This window comes from Amblyomma maculatum, chromosome 6, assembly GCF_055883805.1.
Source record: "Amblyomma maculatum isolate TAMU_Amacu chromosome 6, ASM5588380v1, whole genome shotgun sequence".
In the NCBI taxonomy this organism is placed as follows: Eukaryota; Metazoa; Arthropoda; class Arachnida; order Ixodida; family Ixodidae; genus Amblyomma; species Amblyomma maculatum.
Genome location: NC_139349.1, coordinates 14798508 through 14824019, shown reverse-complemented (window position 1 = coordinate 14824019; position 25512 = coordinate 14798508). Strand labels below are relative to the sequence as shown.

The window sequence follows — 25512 nt, the reverse complement described above, 5'->3', positions numbered from 1 at the left end:
TGTGTTGCACTAAATGTTAGTGGAATATCGTTTTGCATCATGCGTCTATCTGCCGATCTAAACGGTATATCTCTATCTGTACATACGTATACCTGTTTATCCATTTGTGTCTTTGTACATATCCGCTCCCTCTTGCGTAATCGCTTAGATGGTAACAATTTGCGCAACTGATTTCGCAGAATAACAGACAAAAAGTCAACTCTGCCTTATTGTAAAGTCTAAAAAATATCACATAGTTGCCATTGTACTATGAGCTACATCAATTAATCAGTGTACAGCTGAATCAGGAAGGCGCGCTGCTTGTGTGCCACGCATGAGCATTTATTGATAATGTTGCTACTAAGCAAGAGTTCCAAAACTATAGTCCCGGTCATAACAATACGGAGCACTCCTTGGCGATAAAAACTCTCGCCACGCGTAACCTGGCGAATATTAGGAGGTACGCGCATACATCGCTGATGTTCTCGCCTATGAGCCCCAGTGACCATCGTACGTACTTCTCCACTGTACGCATGAGAAAATTTCAAACACCAGAAACGCGCTTCGAAATATTTTTGCCACGCCAGTACATGCAATAAGAGCCATCCTCGGATAGAAATAAGATTGTCTATTGTCATCTTTAGTTACAAGTCCTAGAGGCGGGCAGTCATGGACAAAAATTTGCGATATGTGGGTTCATGGGAAAAACATTTCTGCGTTGCCTCGCTTGGTAGTATGCCTTCTTTTTTTCTATGGATGGAGCATGCATGTTCCCCAGGAATTAAATACTTTGTATTCACTTTCTTTGTACGAATGCACGGAATCTTCGTTTTTTGCGAACTCATATACAACAAACTTTTCTCCGTGTCGGTGCATCACCACATTATTCATCGCCACATTACACACGGTCACGCTGCCATAAAACTTTATAAAATGTGTGTCGAGTTGTAATTGTGGAGTGTGTAACGGCTTGCTCACAAGATTTGGCGAAACCGCGGCAAACATTATGGTAAACGGCTCATTTCTCTTTCCTTCACCGATGTAACACAGGTCCTTAACTTCAATAGTTGTACACCTCAAACTCAGCCACATGCTATCAGCTAATGACAGTAAGAAAGAAATAATAAAATATTGATACTCATTGTCTTCCGCGATATCATATACCAGAGCGGCGTTGCTGACGATGTAGAATTTTGGTACACAGCTATCTTTTGTACAGTGACGGATGACTCTGTCTGCGGCACATCTGCCGCGCACCCCTTTAGAGACATTCTTTGTGACGTCGCTATGAACGCAGCTGCTTGCCGAGCTGATTCTCAGAGACGAACACTATTCGAGGATGCATGCACATCTTGTTATTTGTTGAGGAATCAGTAGCGCGTGCATGTACATGCCAACTTGCCAGCTAAGCCAGCCATTGTCGAACGAAAAGCATTTCGGTGAGTCTACCCGCTTCGGCGGTGACCATACTAGCTGCAGCTTTCAATCGAAACGTTTATCGTGCAGGCAGCTATTGGAGGAGTTCGAAACCACGCTTCTTTGGTCGATTGTTTCATTCGCAAGGCTGGCGACCGGGTCTTCTGTAGCGCAGCTGGAACGCCTTTTTGGGCATATACACGCTGCTATGCGAGCTCTCGCCTTATCTCAATAGCAATTAAGGTCAGGATACAGGACAATATGTGATCATCTTAAGGACAGCGTACCACGCCGTCATAAATGGGGTCAGATTCTGTACCACTTATATATGTTCTGCTTATAGTACTGAGGAAGTGGCAGATTGAAACTGCGTGTTCAAATAATGTTTTCGCAACAGAGCCCTTTAATCGATCAGTCTTTTCCGCCACGTCTCTTGGAGCGTATTTAAATCAGCTTAGACCCGCTTCAGTGTATACTCTCTCTCTCTCTCTCTGCAGTGAGTCGCATATTCTTTGTCAGAAGGACGCGGGGCATGGGCCTCGCGTCAAACGACCAGTGTCTTTCAAGGCACTCGCAATACGGCTGCTGAGACAAAGAATTTTGAGGTATCAGCAATTTACCTCGCAGCACTGTGGATATTTCGTCCAGATTTGAGGCAGTCGCTGCAGGACACATAGACCAAGGGCCGCTCCCAGAGAGGGCAAACTTATTTCTCCTCGAAATGAATGTCTTGCATCCTCATCGCAGAGCTGAGTGGACCACAGAACCCACAAATGTGCTGTTTATGACGACTTCGCCTGAAGATGTTTTGGTTTGGTTCGTAGGTTTAACATAAAGCGAATCAGGCCATGACGGACACCGCAGCTAAATGATCCGGGAGCAACAGCCACCTCAGGTTGTGTGACGAGACAATTGTCATTTATGCGTCATCCCCCCTTTGAACTGTATTATTTTATATTTGGTTAAAAAGAGCTAAATTTATTTCAGGCAGTAAGCACAGTGTTGTTTACTTAAACTAGCAAAAGGCGGCGACTCGATTATTAAACAAACCCATCATGAAGTAACTATTTCTTCTCTGTTTTCGAGCCCGATTGAATGTTTGTTGACTCAGCTTCTGCAAGTTGACAGTTAATCTCCATGGAACACTCTTTTCGTAATCATAAAAAGATCTCTGGGTAAAATATGTTTTATCTTTATTTCAGAGTTCTAGGAGAAAGGTAACAAATAACTTACAAATTTTACACAGAGATTTATTACGGTATATATAAGGCCTTTTAAATGTTAAATATTTCATAACGGCACTCAATTAATTTATTACAATAACAAAATGGGAAATGACATACTATCATATTAATTCAACGAAAAGACCACGATTAGTTGTTTATGCCTGTTTTCTTCAAACTCTTTAAGAACTTCGCAAAAGAAGCCATCGCTGTAGAATTTTCCGAAAGGCCATCAAGATGAGAAGTACATTAAGATACTCACCAGAAATTTTCAAAAGAAACAAAAACAAATCATACCGAAATGAATGGACACAGGCCCTAATTATATAAAAAACAAGATTCGCTAACGTTTGCATAATACAAAGGGTATTGTTGCTTTTTTTTTTTTTTACTTAATAACAACCAAGCCCCCACACAAAGAAGCAGTGAATCGATCGAGGGGAACATGATATATTCTGTCAGAAGACGCAGCGGTGAGCTAACGAGGCCCCCAGCGCAATGGCTTTGGGCTACGCTTAGGATGTTTGACACGACATGTTTGACTCCTGCCGCGACGGCCACATTTCGACGCAGGTTTGGCACTCTAAAACGCCCTTGTAATGAATTTTCGCAGCCCGGTTAAGAACCTCTGCATATGACCGAAATCAGTTAAGACTCCCTCACTATTACGGGGTAGTAGTACTTTCGTCCTGGCCTGGGTAATAGTATACTTCCATCCGCAAATCCTAGCCACCCGCCTGTTTTGTCGGTAGTAAGCACCCCTCCAACGTTGAAAGCATTGACTGAGCCCTCACACAGTGACCAAAACTAGCTTACCTTCACAGCGAAATATGCAAAGCATTCGCAATGGACATTTCATCCCCATGCTCACATACCAGCGAATTCCCAAGCATGTTAACGCTGTGAGGTTTCTGAGGTTGTGAAAGTTGTTTCCGTAATCTCAACTTAGCCTAAGGAATCATTCTAAACGAAGCCTGTCCCCGAAGCACTTTGCTTCATATCGACTATGCAGAATGTGCGCGATAAAGGCAAAAGCTTCCTAGCAGACCACTGCAATACCTGCAAACGGCGTCGTCCGGAATTATGAAACTATGAAGGAGGCCTAGCATGCACAATTGGAGACACTTCCATACACGCCTACTGCCGCTACACCGGTACAGATTCAGAGAAGAATCAACAGCAGAAGCTTGCCGTCATCTCGGCGCCTCACACGCAGGAACCAGGTGCCATGCAGTTGGAGGAGGCGCTGCAGTTGGTGGGAGAATTCGGCGTCTTCCAGAGGTTCCTCATCGCTTACCTAGCAGTGTTCATGGTCCCAATGCGCGTGATCCCGCTGATCACGCACATCTTCACAATGCTCGAGCCCCCACACTGGTGCCGGCAGTCGGAGCTGGAGGACCTGTTCAACATGACGCGAGAGGAGGCACGCGAGCTGGGTGTGCCGCATGAGAAGGACGGCACATGGAGCAAGTGTTCCATGTACGAGTTCAACTGGACTGCCCTGCATGGCCTATGGACGTCCGGCGAGCTGCTGAACGAGAGCCTGCCGCCCAGGGAGCTGCGGCCAGTGGTACCTTGCAAGTCAGGCTGGCACTACGATCACTCTGTCATCTACCCGACCATTGTGTCCGAGGCATGACGCTGAGCTTGTTTCGCTCACGCACAATCTGCGCATGCATGAATGACATCGGGTGACAAGCACTCGTCCTGTGTGTCAGGAATATGCGCGTCAGAAGTTAGCCCAACAGTTCACGATTTTGTAGAAATATGATGTGAATCACTTGACTAAGTGGTACATCGAATCTTGCGTGAGTCAACAATTAGGGCGATAAGACCTAACAGTGGTAATGTCTGTACCCGCAACTATGATTTATAACTAATTATTCTTTCTTGGTGCTGTTAAGGGCTACAATCCGTGAGACACAACCTCTACATTTCCTAAAAATATCAGCATAGCCCAAACCTTAACCACTTGCAACGAATCGTGTTATTTAATTAACTGTTTTTATTTCATTTGATAGCATCTAATGTATATGTTACTCCAAAAATGCACACCACGTCCTAGTCGTAAAGAAATTTCACACGTACACATCTCCGCGACGAATTTGTGTTTAAGTTTTTATGTACTTCTTTAATTACGTTTACAAAACTTTGTATGTTTTACTTGCCTTGCATATTGGGCCTTAGGCATCGTGAAGGTGACAACACCAGCTTTTAACACCAAAAATATTTCTTCATTATATAATAATTGAACTGACTGAAAGTTAACCAGTGACCTAACCATATTTATAGCAAGCAATGTATTTTTTTTTTTCTTGTGTCGCCTAGCAGTCTGTCGCCACGGAATGCGTTGCCAACATATACGCATCTTGTATTAGGATCACAGCCCATACTATAATTGAAGACTTGGATGCTGTCTTGGAGTTCTCAATCATCTACACTTATAACTGTCACTAAAAACGCAGAATAAAAAATACTCATAAACAATCGTATTTCTCCTCTGTGCAGTAACACTAAGAAAAGGACATGGTACTTTAAGGTTAAACTAACAGTCTCGCAATGTGCCGCTGAGCAGCTTACCTTATCACAGACTGTGTATTTCATGCCGGTTATACTTTTTTTTTTTCGACAAGACCCCCAGTCATATACAGTCTAAGTTGTACCGTCCGTTCCATGCGATGATCACTACTGTCGATAATATTTCTTTACTTTTAGCATGTCTTTTCAGTTAATTTCTCATTTATTATTTCAGATGGACTGGGTGTGTGGGCACACTTGGAAAGCGTACGTGTCCAACTCGGCATTCTTCGCTTCCATGTCAATTGGAGTCATTGTGTTCGGTGCTATAAGCGATAAGTAAGTCGAACATACCCCCCTTACGCCTTGCATTCTGAACTTTGATCTCGAAGCAAAGTAGTGCATTCATGACTAGTTTTCACACGCCGAAAACTTTCACAGTCCTAATTTGTGGCAGTACGGCAGATATGAACCAGTCTTATAGTTAGTTTACATATCATTTATCGTCCTTTAATCATTACGATAAAAGTGAAATAAAAAGAAAAGGTTTCGCTTGCAATTTCGGCGTAATCGGAATCTTAAAAGGTCTAATCAATTACCAGTCAATAGTAGTTGTCACTGCGATGTCAGTAGTAAGCAGGTGCTTTATCTATAGCTCTATAGAAATCTAGATTTCTGCGGGTACAGAGAGTGATAGAGTGTGTGTGCGCGCGCGCGCGCGATGTCAGCGCACTGTAAAGATCCCCAGGTGGTCGAAATTGCTCCGTAGCCCTACACTACGGCTCCTCTTTCTCTCTTTCCACTTTCACTCCCATCTTCCTCCCTTTTCTTACGGCGCAGTTGCGGTGTCCACAGAAAACAAGTGAGACAGTTACCGCGCCTTTCCCTTCCTATAAATAAATAAATGAATCAGTGTGTGCGTTACCGGCAGGTTGAGAGAGATTAAGCGTTGTACACATGCGTGGTCGAAGGGCATAAATATGCTCCCTTTTCTTCCAATAAACAGTTGGCAGTGTGCGCACGCGGCGTCGTATTCTTTCTTGTGTTGTCGTCTTTGCGCTGTAGTGTTTCCAAATGTTGAAAATAGATATGTCTTGTTTCAAAGCACCTTCAGTTTCGACACCAGGTAATTCATATGGCTATTTGGAGAGGATAGGTTCTGCTTGGAGAGCATTCTACTGGAGCGATTAAAATCTCAATGATGATGTAACATAAACTAAATATTGCGTTGCGAAAAGGTAGTTATAGATTTTGCGGAGTAGATTGATATAAGGCGACACTCATATCACGTTAAATGATCGCTATACTTGAACGTTCAGGCTGTGCGGATAAGAATCTTACTAGCCGCACTAGTGACTGCAATTTAAGCTGCGTAGTTAGTAACGGAATTTTGATCAGTTAAAAAAAAAGAACACATAACAGCGCAGAAACGCCCAAAGAATCCCATCAGAGAAAGCGCAGACATCGTCTCTTTGCATCCAAGTACGGTGCACCTAACCATGAAAACCTGCCATGTAATAAATTAAGAATTATCAAAATACAGTATCATAAAGCCATAGCACGAGATACTAAAAAGTTTGTTTTGTTTCCTGTATAGTGCGTTCATCCCGCGATTTGCGTAACTTCTCAGAGACACCGAGCTCAAAATTTAGGTAGGCCACTACGTCACCCTGTCAAAGACTGCATACTGTTGCATCTCTGGGTGCTAGAAAATTCGCTCTTGAAGGAACTCCTAAAGAGTTAAATGGACTGTACGCTTTTGGAGCAACTATAATAAGACTGATAACTACAACCGCCCTGATTTTACTCGGAATTTCCATAAATGACGTGGTTAAAAACTATGATTTGCTTCTTACCTATCGCAAAAGAATCCGCCATAGTATGCACTTCCGACTCAATGACGCCATTTGATTGGCAGAATTGGCCGCGTTCCTGTCATGGTAGTGGTGTACGTGCTGGCCGGCATAGGAGCTGTTGCCACTCACTTCGCGCAAGACTTCGTCGTCTTCCTGGTAACGCGCATCATTGAAGGCTCCGTACTGCTATCCATCAGCACAATTCCCTTCGTTTTAGGTAAGCAATGATCTTGTACTTGTCTGCATACTTAACTCTCAGTTGCTTCCAAAGGAGCAGACATCTCTTATTAAGTACAAAACATCTAAACCGCTATTACTCACTGATTACTATGTTTCTCTCAGCCGTTCTCTGTCCAGCATAGCGTGTGTCACTGAAAGGAAAATATATGTAGATTGCTATGAATAGGTTCCTTGAGCGATAGTACATAATTATACGCTTAGGAGCCTAGGAGAGATAGGACTGAACAATAAAGAAAGCAGAGCACGTTAATGCATTATTGGAGAACGACTGTTTGAAGCTTGCCCTTTATTTGATAAGCATTTTACACTGTCGCAAGCAAACAAACTAGAATCCTCAGACACAAAGAAACGGTGTCTTGAACAAAATTTGATTGAATTTTATTGGCTGCAACTGTAAAAGAATTGCGTCGTGTATGTTCGATCAGAAATACATCTATGTTTCATCCTTGTTACAGGAACAACCGCGCACTGCTGGCTGACGTGCACACATACTCCTTTTCCTCGCGCCCTCCCGTGGCAGTGGGGAATTAACAGTGAAAATTTCAAACCCAGCAGACAACAGAAACGAGGCTTATTATGCTGGCATTGCACATGTCAGACTTAGGAGGAAAAGCACTAGAGATCTGCTGGTACGGGGCGTTGACGAAGGTGCTGAAAAGTGGGGTGGAGCTAGGTTTTGGCGAGCAAAATGAGAAGGTTTCCTTCGCTGTCGGCAAGTCGTTTTGACTGGAGATGTGTATTTTATAACTTGTCCTCGATATTAATTCGCTAGCAGAGGTACCCTGTAGGGGCACAATGATTTTCAAGCTTTAGAAGTACTCAGAGACAGTAATAAAAACCATAGTAGTGCAGCATCTAGCTCATGGTTCTGAGGGCAGGGGGCGGTCTGTCTGTCTGTCGGTCCGTCTTCTTGGTCTCTTTGGTCCCTATGTGTTTCTGTCCGCCAACCAAAACGACAAAAGTAATGAAATCAGCAAACAGAAACAAGCTATTGTGAATGACTCTAGAAGCACGTCTCGCGTGTCCGCTTTCACGACACACTTCTGCTGCACCTGTCTGCAGCGCTGGAGTACGTGCCTGCACAGAAGCGGATGGTAATGCTGAGCGCCTTCCGGTTCGTCTACCCTCTGCTGGGCGCCGCCATGCCGTGGATGGCGTACGCGCTTGCGCACTGGCGCCTCCTCAACGCCGTTATCATGCTGCCCTGCTTAGTCGGAACTGTCGCTTCTATGTAAGAAAGCATGCTCCTTTTGTTATTCCTGATCTGGCAGGTCTCAAAGCCCATACGCCGCTGCATATCTGAAGCTTGCAGAACCACGTGTCCTACTTTTCTGGGGAGAAAACTAATATATATATATAGACAAGTGTGCAAGAACCTTTGAAGTAAAACTTCAAGGCGTTTCCTTTACTACCAATACACTTTACCACTACCTCATTCTCGCACCGCCAGCGGAGGTGGTGCCGGCCCCAACACATATTGAATAACCAAGTGCATTCTTAATTGACTTCGCTGGTTGCCTGCGCACGAGTCTTGAGCTGACCGCGCCCGTTAATGGTCCCTGTCCAATCTGTATTGGCTGCTCCGGGTTCTTGTCTTAACTTAACCATCGGTGCCCCCAGCCCTTTTCAAACTGAACGTTTAAAATGCTTTAGCTTTTCTTAACTCGTGTGTAGCACCTCAATTTCTCACCGTTGACGCTGCCCGCAGCACAGACCTTGGCCACCTCTGCTGCACTAGAGTAACGGCACAGCCTTTTTATATTTTGAAGGGAGCACCTGCGGTGGTGGCTCACAGCCTCACAGGGAAATCTTGACAGCACAGCAAGACGCTGTTGCCCTAGCTGGCTGCGTATGGTAGGAAAAGAAAGCTGGTGAGATGCATATTATTGAGCCAGGGGCCGAGTGCGAATACATTCATTCTAGCATCGATGAGAAAACTAGTGGTTTATATCAGGGGTCAAATCTCGCAGGGAATAATTTATGATCGCATCACAAGAACTGTCACAAACTTATCAATTAGTCCCGCTCCTCTGGTTGATATGTCCGCCGGTCAAACTCGACGAATACGGGTGGGGCTAATTGATTGGTTTGCGACAGATTTGTGAAAGGTTTGTGACGTGATTATTGCGCACTACGGCCCAAATCACTGACAAAACTGCGAGCTTGTAGTGCCAAAATATTAGGAGAAAAGCCGGTGACGTGTGCCGGGCGTGTTTGGTCGCGAGATATTCGTAAACATTCTAGCGATGGGGGGAAAAATAGACCAACCAACGTAGTATTGTGCGAAAGGGTTCAAATGTCTACTGTCCATTCATATGTAAGGAATTTCCGACATAATTTGGTAGGTCGGCTACACAAATTACGGGGGTAAAGAAAGCCGATTTCGAACGTTGCTTAACTCAGTTTTCGAATAGGACGGAGTAAATTTTGGGAAAGGGTGACCAAGGTATTGGAGGTGGACCCAAATATCTTCTTTGGGCCAGGCTGATCTTTGACATGATTCAACTCAATTTTCGAACTGGGCAACGTCAGTTTTGGATATGGGCCGACTAAATTTCAAGGGCAGGCCAAATCCGCTTTTAAAGTGGGGTAAGGCAGTGTCGATGGCCCCCTAATTCAATTTTGGGCATGGGTCACGCCATTTCTCACCAGAATTCAAAAGACGTATCAGCGCAAATTCGTCCAAGGTACTTCTAAAGTCGAATTTCGAATGAGACATGGCGTTTCAGTCATTGCCATTCATATTATACAAATGTGTTGTAGCAGTAGAGCGGTTTGGGCAAGTTGGTATCGATCCATCGCATCAAACAGCACGAGAAAAGACGGGGACTAAAGAAAGGACGACAAGGGACAAGCGCTGACTCTCGCGCTCTCCTTTTCTCGCGCTGTTTGATACAAAGAATATCCTTCAAATTCATCCCCAAAAATTGAACTTTATTTTTAGCCCGTTACCACTCATACCCATTCCTCTACTGAATCTGGCTGAGGCTCCTTTTCTTCGCGACAGGCACCGTGTGAATCATTTATGGAAGACGAAGTGATTTCGCACTAATATACGGTGACGGCATCTAGCTGTGTCTGGAAGCAACCGAGGTCACCAACACTTGTCACCAACACTTCAAACAACGCCGTGCATGTCCTTCATTTATACTCTACCTATAGATTACTACTCGCCAGTGGCGGACCTCTAGTTTCGTATGAAAATGTTGTGCAACCGTTCGTCGTAAAGCTCTCTGGGTACGATTTTTTGTTGCATATAGCGTGCAGCCAATCGTCAGACTAGAATCTAGCTCACGACAAGGATTCGAAGCAATGACATATGTACAACCAATTGTATACCTTCTGCAACTTTCATATCAAAACTGTGATGCAAGCACTCGTCATACAGGATTCTATCACGACAGGGACTCGAACCGAAGAATAAGTATACCTTCAAACCATAGTTTCGTCGATTGCGGCTTCCAGACACCGCGTGAAGCATGACAGCCTGCGTCGAATACGCAAACACAGACACGGAATACAATTCAAGTATAAATGACTTTAACGCATGTCGAAAACATTTCACGCATGAAACCATAATGATTTCGCATTCATACACGTAAGTGGTCTTTAGTGTCTCTGGTGAGTCATTAATCAAGCTAGTGGAAACAGCCGCCCAGCATTGTCATGTGCTGCAAGCAACTGTTAGCTTGAGTTGCCTCCTGTCACATAAACTTCTGCCAGTAACAATATTGCGTTGTTCATTTGTTCTATTGCGAAAGCAATACTGCTCTAGGTATCGAGCCTTCAGCGTAGCACGGCGGTAGCCACGTCTTACCCACGTGACGCTGTGACGTCACACCCCACGTGACACAAAACCGAGAGATGGGCGCCCAACTGAAGCGGTCGGCGTGGCGCGGTCGGAGCCGCGGCTCAGTTGGCAGGAGCTGCCAACTTGGGTCTCTCGTTTCACATGGGACGGTTATGTCAGACTCAACCTGCTGGGACCCTGGCATTGATGTTACCCCTATAGGCCACTAAGGCACGTTGATACGGCTTGGTTAAAGCGGGGCTTTATATGTGGGCTGAGGAAGAAAAAAAAAAAGAATAACGCTCGCTCACCCGCAGCTAATGCTGTCGCTCAATATTTGGCTCAGCAGCGTTGAACTCTTGTAATTTTTTACCGTGTTTTCGAATTTTGATAATACGTGTACATCATTTTCTTCGTTTTCAGTACTTAGTTTTCAGTGCTAGAATTGCATTTTCCCTTCTCACTTGTCTCCCGTTCCTTAATTACTGAAGTTGAAACATATATAACAGCCTTTCTTCCTTCTTCCTCCCTCTGAAGTTTCATACCGGAATCGACGCGATGGCTGCTGTCGAAAGGAAAAACTGAAAAGGCAAAGAAAATTCTCCTCCGCATCAGTCGCATTAACGGCAAACGTGTGGATAAGACAATGATAGATAACCTTCAGGTAGGTACAGAGAGAAAGTGGCGTTGCCGCGCGAGAAATTATACTATATTTCTTTTTTCGAACTATGCAAAGCTGCTCAGGCAGTTATTTATCTAAGATAGCAACTAAGAGTAAAAATACTGTTTAAGAGAATGGCAGCCTCTTCTTGTATGTAGCGCCATATAAAAAAAAAGCATTACCGTATATGCCGTATGCCGTACGTGGTAGGCTTTGTTATATATATATATATATATATTAGGGCCATGGAGGAAATCAAAAGAGTTTTCTTTCTAATTTGGCATTCGTTATTAAAGTTCGCCGCGAACCCTATTCCTGGCCTTTGAAAATATCGATTAACTATGCGTCATAACGACTACTAAATGGTTCCGAGTGATACGTATAGTCAACTGTTGTCAAGCTGCAGCTAAACTTTCTGTCGAGTGTATGTTATGGCCCCTATATATCATCTTGATCTCCGGAGTTCGGTAGGAACCGGTTTGTTAAATTGAACAAGGGCCGAAGGCTATAATGCCACCTATATAAATCTACGTACATCTAAGCATTTTATCTAATCATTATCGATCAGTGAAAGGTCAAATTGGTTATAGACCGTCAGTGTTATGTCTAATATCCGTTTATGTTCGTGACAGTTGTATTTACAATATTTCCCAACATTTATCTGCTTTGTAGCAGTCGGACAAGAGTGACTCAGCAAAGTCTTCAACAGTCGACGTCTTCAAGTATCCTTCCCTGCGTAAGAGCTTCGTTATAACGCTGTGTCTTTGGTGAGTGATGAACTATGCAAGACAGTATGCTTCTTTACTAGCAAGAAAGTTCACAAGTGTATCGGATTTTCGGTAATCATTAACCTTACATTACGCTTTTACGAAGCAACCTTAAAGGGACATTGATGAACGAAACTTTGCAGGTAAGGTTAGCCTATTATGCTTATCATGCTGTCTTATTTTGTGTGGCCTGCACCAGAAGAAAGAATGTGGCAGAAGCATTTAGCTAACATGTGCACTTAAATGTTTAACTCTTTTTATTCACTGCCTGAATTTATTGCTCAGTTTATAGCCATAGAAAATTGCTTCAGCGAAGAGAGGCATCAAAATTTCAGCGATCGCCTTCTAGTTAATTGTTATTGAAATACTTGCATGTCACTACTAACCACACAACGTAGAACATTCGAGCCCGCTCCATGTGTTATTTTAAGGAGAAAGTTTCTTCTAATACGCATCTTCGGCTTCAACTTGTTGTGTTACTTCTTCCTTCAGTTCAAAGCCGGAAACATGTACGTATGCGTCAATGATGAGACGGTTGCGGTGAAAGTAGCTCGCAGAGAGTGGCGACACTTTCGTGCATGCTGAAAACAAAACAGATCTCCGTGCAACTACAAGTTCATATGATAGCAAATGACCAAAAGCAAAACACAATAACTTTACAGGCTATTGTTGACCGCTCAACGTGCTTTGACGCAGGGTGATGTCGTGCCTGGCGTACCAGGCGGGTCAACTGTACGCATCCATGGCGACCGACAACCCGTTCGTCGTATCGTCGACAACAAACGCAGTGGACATCTTGGCTACTGGGCTGGCCGTTCCGCTAGCCGACAAATTGGGACGACGGCCGAGCACAACGAGCACCTACGCTTTCGCTGGAATCTGTTACCTGATCGTAGCGGGCTTCTACGGTGAGAGTACAGCTGGCTAAGGTGTGCCTATTTTGTAAACGCCAAGCACATATATGCAGTCACAAATCGCAAAGAGAGAGCATACGTAGGAAGAGCAACACATACATTCGCAGCTATAATTTGGTTTGGTTTGTGGCTTTAGCTTCCCAAAACGACTAAGGCTGTGAGAGACGCCGTAGTGGAGGGCTCCGGAAATTTCTACCACCTGATGTTCTTTAACGTGCACTGCCATCGCACAGCACACGGGTGCCTTGCTTTTCGCCAGCATTGAAAAGCGGCTGCCGCGGCCGGGTTTGTCTATAGTTTGTCTCAGAGGTCTTTGTAACCTATTACTAGGCCCACCATGGCGTCGGTCAATTTCTAATGAGGCAGATGAGAGCATGTTCACGAGCGTATATGTATCTTCAAAACAGGGCGTGAGCAATATGCACCGCATTGGAGCCCAGGGCCGGTTCATAATTTTTGAAGCGAAAAGCTTCGCTAGGCTCGTCAACACCGCGCTTCGCGTGAGCCGGAGCCCCAGATTGGCCATTCCTGCGCATGCGCGAAACCGAGTGACGTCATACATGGCGCAGGTGGCTGCCGTCACCGCGGTCGCCGCTGCCGCCGCTGACTCCGTCGCCTGACCTTGCGCCGCCGCTTCTCAAGGCGCGCTTGCTCATAGAACCGGCGCAGACACTCGCCATGGAAGGAGAAAAAGAAGCAACAGTCGGACGAAGCAGAAACACCGATCGAGAAGTAGTAGCTTGGGAGTTGGCTGAAAAGAAGCGAATATATGAAAAGCGCAAGGCTAGACGAGCGGCTGAAACGCCAGAAGTACGAGAGGAGCGCTTTTCGCTTCGAGATATCCAGGCTTAACCTTAGCTAGCCACAGCTAATTTTTGTTACCTGTAAACAATCGGCTCAGTGGCTGTGTTGGCCTTGTAACTGACATGCTTCGTAAAGACGATGTCATTGCAAGGAAAATTGTGTCTAACCGGCCGTGGTGGTGCAGTGGTTACGGCGCTCGACTACTAGCTGTGCCCAAGGATGCGGGATCGAATTCCGGCCGCGGCGACCGCCTTCCAGCGTAGGCGAAAAGCTAGTTTCCTATGTGCTATGCTATGTCGGGGCTCGTTGAAGAACCCCAGGTGGTGGAAATTTCCGGAGCCCTCCACTACGGCGTCTCTAATAGCCTGAGTCACTTTCGGATGTTAACGCATAAGTCAAACCAAAATTGTGCCTAAAACTGAAACATATTTCCTGCCACTTGATTACGAGGCCAAACAAAAGGGGTTCCGCGATCGCTTTCTCGATGAGAGTGGTATTTCAGCTCATCCTCCGAGATCCGCGAATACAAAAAAAAAAAAAAGTACAACATTCAGACGCTGGGCTCCTGTGCTGACGTCACGCAGATAGCCTATGGGTGGCCTGTTGGCGACACTTATAATTCGTTGTTTTTTTCTTTTACCTCTCTCAGTTTATAAACGCCCAATTTTCAGTCCAAGTAGTTTGCCAATATAACGCCGTAATTTATTTATGCAGGCCAAATGCAATCGGCCCTCAATTACTCTAATTCACCAATGCGTACACGCGATCATCAGCAAATGAAACACAAAGAAAAGAAATGCAATTCGATCCAGCACCGACACTGGCATATTAGGTCTCGGAGAAAAAAAAATCCAAGCGAGGTTGATTACAATATTTAACGAACAATTATCATGCCTTCTAAGCGAAACTAACCTGCGCTAGTATACCACTAGTATAACAGTAGTAGGTTTTCCATGCATTGCCGCGCGCTTGCCTCCAGGAAGCTAGCAGCGCCAGGAGGAGAGAAACAACTTTTGCAACAAATAAAATGCAGAGCATATGGAACATATTTATCACCTCGTTATAGCATATCCCCAGGCGAGCTGCTCCAAAGCGTAGCCTGATGCACACATTCTACGGGGTCGATCGAGGTTGCTCGTACCCGCTGTTGCATTCATAACGCTTGGCTTGCGATATCAGCAGGCCCCTATTCTGAAGAAACCGCACCCAGAAATGCAGTTCAGTGACTTGCGATGTTGTGTTGCAGGGAAGTCAGCAGCCATTTTTGCCGCTCTGATGGCGGGCCGGTTCGCGCTCACCATCGCGTACAACGTTGGTTACCTGTATGCCGCGGAGATCTATCCAACTGAAATCCGCTCGCAGGCGCTGTCCATTCGACAGGCCTTCGGCTCACTCGGAAAGTTCCTCAGTTCACAGGTCGTCCAACTGGTGAGCCCTCTACTGCATCATATACAATGACATTACAATTGCGATTGCGAGCTGACTTAGTGTGAATGCCCTTCAGTGTGTCGTTATCCAATAAGTCGTGCAAAAGTACAAACGCTCTTCATGCACTTCTGCCGACATGTTTACCAGGCCGCTTGGAAGGTTAATGTTGTAGCTGGAGGAAACTTCCAGGGGCAATAAAGGGTCTTCGGTTAGCCGCACCGTCAGTGTGTTCCTGCTGGCTCGGCTTGCAAGTTATGTCACAAGAGCTTCAGCCTCCACAGTGCGCATCGTAACAGGTTGTGAACTTTTGAAAGGTGGATTAGACACATATCTTTACCATGATCCCGAGTTCACCGACCCGGTAACTGCTATGACATTGTTGAAAGCCACCTATCAGCTGCAACCAGACATATATAGGCTGTCGTGACGCTGGGGCTATGTCGACCCGGCCTTCACTTGGTAGCGTGCAGAGACTCGGGGTTGAAGTAGGATTGAATCTTCGAAGTTGGTGAAATATGTACAAGCAGGTTTAATGGCACTTTGAGAAACTTATTTACAAGATTATTTACACGAAAAAGAAGGGTACATCAGCAAAATGGCAAGCGTTAAGAGTTTATAGCGAGAAGCGACTGGATGAGCCGTTTACCCAGGGCTCAGAGCGACATTTCGTGCTCTGCAGCGTCCTTAAAACCCCCTATGTCCAGCCCCTCTCTGAAGATGCTGACCAACCAAATCCAGGGCACGCCCCTCAGGTATCGGCATCCAATCGAACACATCACTGCACTGATGGTCTGAAGCACTGACTGGTCCGGCATTCATTCGTTGGGCGTGATCACTTGTTGGCGGGAAAAGCTTGGGAACGGCGAGGAGAGGAGGTACATTTCTATTCTTCAGCAAAGAAACCACAGGCTGGTTCTGACAAGGGGTTTTACTTCTCAGAAACCCGAGTGCACGTGGCGCCGCATCCGCTCCCAGCATTGTCCGTTTTCGACAATTGCAAATCTTTCCTGCATTCCTGGGAAATCACTTAATGGCTGTATGCGTCATGCTCCTTTCTTGTCCTGCACGTCAGCGGACATGTCACTCTGTCATCTCCTTTGAAAAGTAGACATTCCTCACTGGACGATAGCCCTTCTCGACTGGAAGGGTGAACAAAAGAAAGCACTTCCTGCTATTTCCCGCAGGGGGACGTTTCTTTGTGTTTTTCCAGACGTTCTCTTGACAGGGTCAATTTGGCATTTGCAGGTTGTCCACAAAGCAAAACAGGCTTACAAAACAGGATTCCTGGAAACAGGCTCACTTAGAGCCATTGGACCATCACCACATATTCACAATACTTTTCCATGCCCACAGGCGAACAATAGAGCGCGCAAATGCGGATGCTTGGTCGTAACAGCCTCCTCCCCCGCCAGAAGAGTCTCGGAGGGCAGCAGTCGCCGCTGCTGCATGAAGAGACGACTTAATGGCCTGCACGTGAACGCTTGAAGCTCGCTGTTGCTTGTCGCGTTGTCTTGATTGTTGTAGGCCAAATTGCTCGAGCTGTCTGAAACTCAACCACATGTCGAAGCAAGCACTCGGCTCCCGTCTGAAGAGACCAGGTTAAAAGAAAACTGCCATTGTTGTTCGAGAAAAGCCCACTCTCAAGACGTTCAGGACCCACGTATTCCTAGAAAACCAAACGTGCTGCTTTACATAGCCACACATATACAAGCGCACGAAAAAAAAAAAAAAAAAAAAACCTGATTATCAATTTGGATACATGGTGAGGAACATCTCGGACCGCTTAGAAAGAGCGGCTAAGCGCGTCCGCATTCCCATTTAACTTCCCCTTTTTGTATCTTATTTCAAAATTGTACTGCTGTAAAATCAAGCTCCACCTAAGAAGGCGACTGTTCTTCGATGTCGCAGTTTGCAGCCAAGCCAGGGGACAATGGTCCGTCTCTACGGTGAATTTGGCCCCTCCAAGATAGCACTGCAATTTTTGTATGGCCCATACAATGCAAGCGCACTCTTTCTCTGACGCGCAATAAGCTCTCTCTCTAGAACTCAGTTTTCTGCTCAGGTAGAGCACGGGGTGCTCATTACCGTCGTCATCTCTCTGGCAGAGAACAGCACCTAACCCTCGATCACTGGCATCACACTGGACCGTGAATTCTCGGCCATAGTCTGGAGCTCGCAATACCGGACGGCTAATCAGCACAGCCTTCAGGTTTACGAAGGAGGCTTCCTTTTGTTCGTCCCAGACTACATTTGTCGGTTCTGTCTTGCGGAGAGCGTCGGTCAGAGGGCTAGCCAAAGCTGAATAGTTAGGGATGTAGTGATTGTAGTACCCAGTCAGACCTAGGAATGCTCGAATTTCCGTCTTCGTGCTCGGCCGCGGATAGTCTGCTACCGCAGAAATCTTAATCTCGCTGGGTTTCCTGAAACCTTGACCTACATTGTGACCCAAGTAGTCCACGGTCGCCCTTGCCAGGCAACATTTCTCGGCCTTTACGGTTAGTCCAGCTTGACGCAAAAGGCTCAGTACAGCTCTTAGATGTACCATATGGTCCGCCCATGAGTCGGAAAAAACCGCAATGTCGTCTAAATAAGGCACCGCGAATGTTTCACACCCCTTTAAAACCCTATCCATGAGTCGGGAAAAACAAAATGGAGCATTTTTGAGCCCGAAACTCATCATTGTTGGCTGGTAGCTGCCCGTCGGAGTGACGAAAGCCGCGTATCTGCTGGCGCGTTCAGTGAGCGGTACTCGCCAGTATCCTCGAGTAAGGTCCAGCGTAGTCACATATGCCGCTCTACTGACCTGTTCTACTCTCTCCTCAATATTCGGAATAGGATACACTTGATCCCTGGTGAGAGAATTTAGCTTTCGGTAGTCTACCACAGGCCTAGGGTCTTTACCTGGAGCTTCTACTAAGATCATAGGCGAAGCATAATCGCTTTCCGAGGGTTTTATTACTCCCAATTCCAGCATGCGAGTTACTTCCCTATCCAGAATTTCTCTTTGCCTTGGAGAAAATCGGTAGCACCTTGATCGCACTGGCACGTCTGAAGTCAGCTCAATATCGTGCTCAGTCAAATCAGTCCTGCCTGGCCTGTCCACGAAGCAGGCCTCAAACTCTGTTATTATTTCGCCCAGATCGGACAGCTGGGATTTCTTTAGTTCTCCTCTCTGCTCCGTCTTTTTGAGAAGCTCCTGAGCGTTGCTTCCTTTTCCGCTGAGGCAAATCAAGTTGTCCCCCATCTCCTCGGGAAGGTTTAAAGTTAGATTTACCACGGCTTCCCTCTGCACATAAGGCTTCATAAGATTGCAATGATAAATGCGCACTTCTTTACGCCTACCGGGAATTTTCACTGCGTAGTTAGTGTTAGAAAGCTTTGCAACGACTTCAGCCGGTCCTTCCCACTGTACTTCGAGCTTATTCTGCCTTGAACTTCTCAGCAACATCACCTGGTCCCCGATACAAAACGTCCTTTGACGGGCTGTCTTATCATAGTACACCTTGGAACGAGCCTGGGCTGACTTCATGCTGGCCTCAACGAGTTCCTTAGTGTTATGTAAGCGATTCAAGAGGTTCAGAATGAATTCTACTACTGTTGGGTCTTCTCCGCGCCCCTCCCAGGCTTCGCGCACCATTCGCAAAGGTGAGCGCAGTGACCTTCCGTACACCAACTCGGCTGGGCTAAATCCAGTGGATTCGTGCGGCACTGACCGCAAAGCGAAAAGCGCTGCAGGCAGGCAGGTATCCCATTCGCGCTTGTTTTCATAGCACAGTCCCCTCAGGACTCGTTTGAGAACAGAGTGCCATCTTTCTACGCTGTTGCTCTGCGGATGATGGATCGAGCTATGCACTACCTTAATGCCGCATCGCTCGAGAAATGAGGTGGTGAGGACACTCGTGAAAACGCTACCCTGATCACTTTGGACCTCGGAAGGGAATCCAACTCGTGCAAACACTGACAGCAGCGAATCCACTACACTCTCGGACGTCACCTCGCGCAGCGGAACAGCCTCTGGAAACTTTGTGGCTGGGCATAACATAGTGAGGATATAACGGTACCCTGACTCTGTCACAGGAAGTGGCCCAACTACATCTATTACTAACCGGTGAAACGGCTCGGTAATGATTGGTACTAACACCATCGGAGCTTTCCACTTATCTTGCGCCTTTCCAACCCGCTGGCACGTGTCGCATGATCGTACAAAATTTTCCGTGTCCTTAAAACATCCAGGCCAATAGTATTCTTGCAACAGCCTCTGCTTTGTTTTCCTTATTCCAAGGTGACATGACCACGAGCTGCCATGGGAAAGTCGCAGTAAGTCTCCGCGGTACTTTTGGGGAACGACTAATTGGTCCCGCTCTACTCCGCGCTTATCCTTGAATAAGCGATACAGCACTCCCTTTCTCATCTCAAAAGAAATGTTCTTTGCTGTCTTAGTGGCGCGGTGGCGCTCTCTTATCTCCTGTATCTTGGGATCATTGGCTTGCTCCATAGCTAAGTCCTCTCGAGTTCCACTTAAAAGTCTCGTGAGATTACTAGACACTGGCGGCAAGAGGTTACTCTCAAGAACGTCCTCATTCCGCGTCTCATCAAGCTCACTTTCAAGTTGACATATCTGAGATGCCTCGCTCTCAAAGTTTTCTGACCTGCTATCTTCCGCATTTACCACTGTTTTAACTGCCGTTTCCTCCGCTGTGGATTTTTCTGGAATGAGCAGTGTAGCTAGTTCTCGCGCCTTTGAACGTGCTAAGGCTTGCACAACTCTGTCTCCGAAAAGGATGCCCCTCTTTCGCAGCAGCATGTCCGATTTGTTGGAGAACAAATACGGATAGCACTTAGGAAGCTTTCCTGAAACGGCAGCCTCGGTTGTTAATTCGCCGAAAGGGCCCTCGATGACCACGTTCGCGATCGGCAAGCACACACTCTGTTCCTCAACTACCTGTCGGATCCATGCACACTGTCCTGTATAGTCGGAAGGCGATACATACGCCGGATGGACAACATCCATCGTTGCGGCCGAATCGCGCAGTACCTTGCAAGGCTTCCCGTTGACTACTAGGTCATGCAGGTAGGGTTCTAAAAGCTGCATATTTTCATCGCAGTCCCTGACATACGAGAAAGCAATCTTTTCTTTCCGGCAGTTGACGGCAATGTGACCCTGCTCATTACACCTAAAGCATGTGAGCGGCTTCCTAGCCTCAAGCTTATTCTTTGTGTTCTGCACGTTGGTCACTTCCCCACTTTTCTCACTGCCGTCCTTTCTAGGGAATTTGCCTGAAGAAACCTTCATTTCTTCGTTTCCAACTCTAGCAAAGTGCCTTTCCTGACGGTTTTTCACACTGAACTTGGGATTGCGGGGCCTATCCACTGCTGGGTTGCTGAATTGTCGGCGCGAAGCATACTCCTCAATAAGTTCGGCAGCTTCAGTTGCCGACTTAATTTCGCCTCGGTCCTGTAACCAATTTCTTTCTTTTTCTGGGAGGCAGTTATAAAACTGCTCCAAAAGAATTCGCTCGACTACAGCGTCCCTATCACTGTAGGAATCTGTGCTCTTTAGCCACTCGCCCAAATTTACTCTTAAATTGTACAGGAATTCAGGGTAACTCTCGTCCCTGGACTTAGTAGCTTTCCGAAAACGTTGTCTGAACGCCTCGGCGCTAAGCCTATACTTTCTCAGAAGGCAAGCTTTGACCTTCTCGTAGTTGTCCGCGTCCTCCTTGCTTAGCCGCGCGACAACCTCCGCTGCCTCGCAGGGCAGAACCGTCAATAATCTCTGAGACCAAGTGTCTCGCTGGAAGGACAGTTTTTCGCAGGTTCGCTCAAAGTTAGCCAGATACAGACCGATATCCCCTGATATCACATATGGCTGCATGTACTTTGACATCTTGAAATCTGCCTCCTTGTTGAGAAGAGGTACCGCTAGCTGGGGACAATTGCCCGACCTCTTGCTCAACTCTAGTTCTAATTTCCGGAGCTCAATTTCTTGGTCCAGCTTTTTTGCTTCTCTTTCACGCTTCTTTTCCTCTTTTTCCCACTCACGTTCGCGCTCCCTTTCCTCTTTTTCCCTCTCAAGTTCACGCTCACGCCTCTTTTCCTCTTTTTCCCGCTCTTTCTGCTGTCTGAGCTGCTCCTTTTTTTGACCGATGAGGTTCCATGCTTCACTGAGCTCCTCATCATCGGTTCCCAGATCAGTGATTGCCTTTATAATCAAGGGTTTTCGTGCCAAACCACTTGTATCAATTCCCAATTCCTCACACAATTGCAACAGTTCCGGTTTCTGCAGCTTTTGTAGGTCCATGATCGCTCCGAGTGTCGGCTACTTCCGAAACAACAGTGCAAACTACCAAACCTAAAGGCGTTTCAACACTTTTTACCAGTTCTAAAATCTAACCCTGTTCTAGAACCTGGTCCACATCAGAAGAAAAGCCAAGCACTCACCCACACATGCGATCGATGTTCCGAGCTGCTTTCTTGTTGGCCGATTGTTGCGCCTGCTTGTTGCTTGAGATGCCACCTCCGATCACAAGGTGTTGTGGCTTGTAGCTTCAGATCCACCTCCAATCACCAGATGTTGTGGCTTGTAGATTCAGATCCCAACGCTGGTCACCAGTTGTCGCGGCTTTATCCCACCGCTGCCACCAGTTGTCGTGACGCTGGGGCTATGTCGACCCGGCCTTCACTTGGTAGCGTGCAGAGACTCGGGGTTGAAGTAGGATTGAATCTTCGAAGTTGGTGAAATATGTACAAGCAGGTTTAATGGCACTTTGAGAAACTTATTTACAAGATTATTTACACGAAAAAGAAGGGTACATCAGCAAAATGGCAAGCGTTAAGAGTTTATAGCGAGAAGCGACTGGATGAGCCGTTTACCCAGGGCTCAGAGCGACATTTCGTGCTCTGCAGCGTCCTTAAAACCCCCTATGTCCAGCCCCTCTCTGAAGATGCTGACCAACCAAATCCAGGGCACGCCCCTCAGGTATCGGCATCCAATCGAACACATCACTGCACTGATGGTCTGAAGCACTGACTGGTCCGGCATTCATTCGTTGGGCGTGATCACTTGTTGGCGGGAAAAGCTTGGGAACGGCGAGGAGAGGAGGTACATTTCTATTCTTCAGCAAAGAAACCACAGGCTGGTTCTGACAAGGGGTTTTACTTCTCAGAAACCCGAGTGCACGTGGCGCCGCATCCGCTCCCAGCATTGTCCGTTTTCGACAATTGCAAATCTTTCCTGCATTCCTGGGAAATCACTTAATGGCTGTATGCGTCATGCTCCTTTCTTGTCCTGCACGTCAGCGGACATGTCACTCTGTCGTCTCCTTTGAAAAGTAGACATTCCTCACTGGACGATAGCCCTTCTCGACTGGAAGGGTGAACAAAAGAAAGCACTTCCTGCTATTTCCCGCAGGGGGACGTTTCTTTGTGTTTTTCCAGACGTTCTCTTGACAGGGTCAATTTGGCATTTGCAGGTTGTCCACAAAGCAAAACAGGCTTACAAAACAGGATTCCTGGAAACAGGCTCACTTAGAGCCATTGGACCATCACCACATATTCACAATACTTTTCCATGCCCACAGGCGAACAATAGAGCGCGCAAATGCGGATGCTTGGTCGTAACAAGGCCACAAGCAAGCGATATGCGTTAGGTCGGAAAACAAGATTAGAAAATTCACTGCATTTAGATTAATTTTAATAGTCTTTTTTTTTATCTAACCTACGGATCTTAAGCCATTACGAGTTCGTGTTCGTGACTCGGCGTACTTCTGCGGAAATATATCGTAGCATCTTTCTATGCCTTAAAAAAATTAGCCGAAGGTATAACCCTGCTAAATCTAAGCAGCTAAAGCTTTAGTTAAACTTCTGAGACGCAAGCAGTTCACGAGCGTCTCGCCTGGATCACCCATGACGACTGCTGCAATTAAATTGTCGAGAGCTGTTACGATCCGTTATTGGCAGAGGCAGCGTAGGCGAACGCCACGGCTGCAGCGCAGCTGCGGTTGAATGACGTCATAGTTATCACGCGACCAGAGGCGAGCGCGCATTTACCTCTGTTTTACCTCAGTTTCGGCGTCGGCTGAATGACGTCATAGCTGCCTAGCTGCCACGTGATTTCTAACCGGCTCAAGAACAAACATGCGCACACGGCGAAGGCGTTACGGAAGGGAGTAGCAAAAGCTTTCGCTTTAAAAAAAAAAATAAATGTAAGGATTAACAAACCACAGCAATATCTACGTTGTCAGGAGCATCATAGTGGAGTGTCTGAATCAAATTACCACTCGTAGGATTATGACAGACACTGTTTTTGTGTAATCAACAATATCAGCAACGTACTCTGATGAGATAACAAATGGCAAAACATGCTGTAAACTGCGCTTATGAAGACGAGGTGAAAGATACGGGCCAACACTACTGCGCAGGTTTATTGGTTTTGAATTTTGTTTTATAAATAATGGTGCATAATCATTGTGTGCCCTGCGCTTTGCCGCCTGGTAAAGTAGGTTTGCTTCCTTAGTCTAATCATGCGTCTGCATCTTTGCGCAGCAGAAAACACTACTAAATGAGGCACGGGTCCTCCCGAGCTGCTGCAAATTAAAGTTTTGAGCTTATGATTACTTGCGTCGTGTAGATAGCTGCGCTATTCTAAACCGATAGGGATGTGTTGTCAGTTCGACAACCAAATTATTTATCAAGCATTATGGTATCGCAGCGCTGGCAGACAAGGACAAAGGGACTAGGGACACATAACTGCCCTAGGGACACACACAACTGTGTCCCTAGTCCTTTTACCACCAACTAGCCCAGCAGCATACCCTACACAAATTATTTAGTTAGATACGCAATGATCGATGCTCGATAGGAGGAATTAGTAAGGCTCACTGGATTTGTAGACTATCATGGTAACGTAGGGACTGCAGCGGTGGCGTAGCGGTAGAACATCCGCCTCGCATGCAAGAGGACCGGGGTTCAAATCCCGGTGCCGCGCAATTCTCCACCGGATGAAAAAAAAAAAAAATCCGCGTGTCGATGGAATTGCATATACAGGTTTGGGGTGCGACCTGATACCGGTAAACACCTCCGGCAACGCACTCCCTCACCAGAACAGGAGTTGGCCACCCTGGTGCAGTAATTGGCCACAACCTCCTATGATAAGCTCCATAAAACCCCGGCCCCCAGTCACCAGCGGCTGCGGAACAACTGACCACGGCGGCGGTCAGACCTGTGACGCAGCAGGGGGTGCTAAGAAAGCCTGGCTCCGCTGGACAGGCCGCCATTGGAAACTGACCCTGGCAACGTTTAATGCTAGAACCCTTGCTAGTGAAGCTAGTTTAGCAGTGCTGTTAGAGGAACTAGAGGGCATGAAATGGGATGTCATAGGGCTTAGTGAGGTTAGGAGGCCGAATGAGGCATATACTGTACTGAAGGATGGGCATGTACTGTGTTATCGAGGTTTACCAGAGAGGCGACAACTAGGGGTAGGTTTCCTTGTCAATAAGTATTGTGGGCGATTCCTCTACCCGAGGCATGCGCACGACAAAACACACAGTGGGCCGTGTAACAAACATTCTTTATCTCACGTTAAGCGCGGGCGTCGTCGAGGCCGTCCGGGGTCGTCGTCCGGGTGTCTGCGGGTCGTTCTCGTGGAGAGGGCCAGGGGAAAAGCAGGAGCGACGAGCCAGGAACCAAGAAGAGCCGAGACCGCGGCGCGTGCCTTATTTTATAGCCCCCTCGCGCGGGACCGGTTATCCCCGCGCGAGCGGGGAGAGGGAAACAGGCACCGCGCAGGGGGCATTGGGATAGGGCGCGGCCTTTGAATGCGCGGCGCGCACGGGCCTTACGGAGACGTAGTGCACGGCCCCACAGTATATAGCGGGTAATATAGATGAATTCTATAGTATTAATGAGAGGGTTGCAGG

At 46.6% G+C, this 25512-nt stretch overlaps 1 protein-coding gene across 3 annotated transcripts in view; it reads left to right on the top strand.

The window, feature by feature from the left end:
* The first annotated feature begins 1279 nt into the window (after positions 1 to 1279).
* LOC146185134 (solute carrier family 22 member 6-like) overlaps positions 1280 to 25512 on the top strand; it is a 28426-nt gene continuing 4193 nt past the window's right edge. For 2 of the 3 annotated variants that reach the window (XM_084606122.1, XM_084606124.1), the window contains exons 1-9: positions 1280 to 1418; positions 3835 to 4251; positions 5371 to 5474; positions 7054 to 7208; positions 8294 to 8462; positions 11559 to 11685; positions 12355 to 12449; positions 13146 to 13357; positions 15414 to 15595. In XM_084606122.1, the coding sequence (XP_084462248.1) occupies positions 3847 to 4251; positions 5371 to 5474; positions 7054 to 7208; positions 8294 to 8462; positions 11559 to 11685; positions 12355 to 12449; positions 13146 to 13357; positions 15414 to 15595 (1449 nt within the window). In that variant the 5' untranslated portion in view covers positions 1280 to 1418; positions 3835 to 3846. The remainder of the gene's footprint in view (positions 1419 to 3834; positions 4252 to 5370; positions 5475 to 7053; positions 7209 to 8293; positions 8463 to 11558; positions 11686 to 12354; positions 12450 to 13145; positions 13358 to 15413; positions 15596 to 25512) is intronic. The other variant, XM_084606123.1, reaches the window with a different exon arrangement.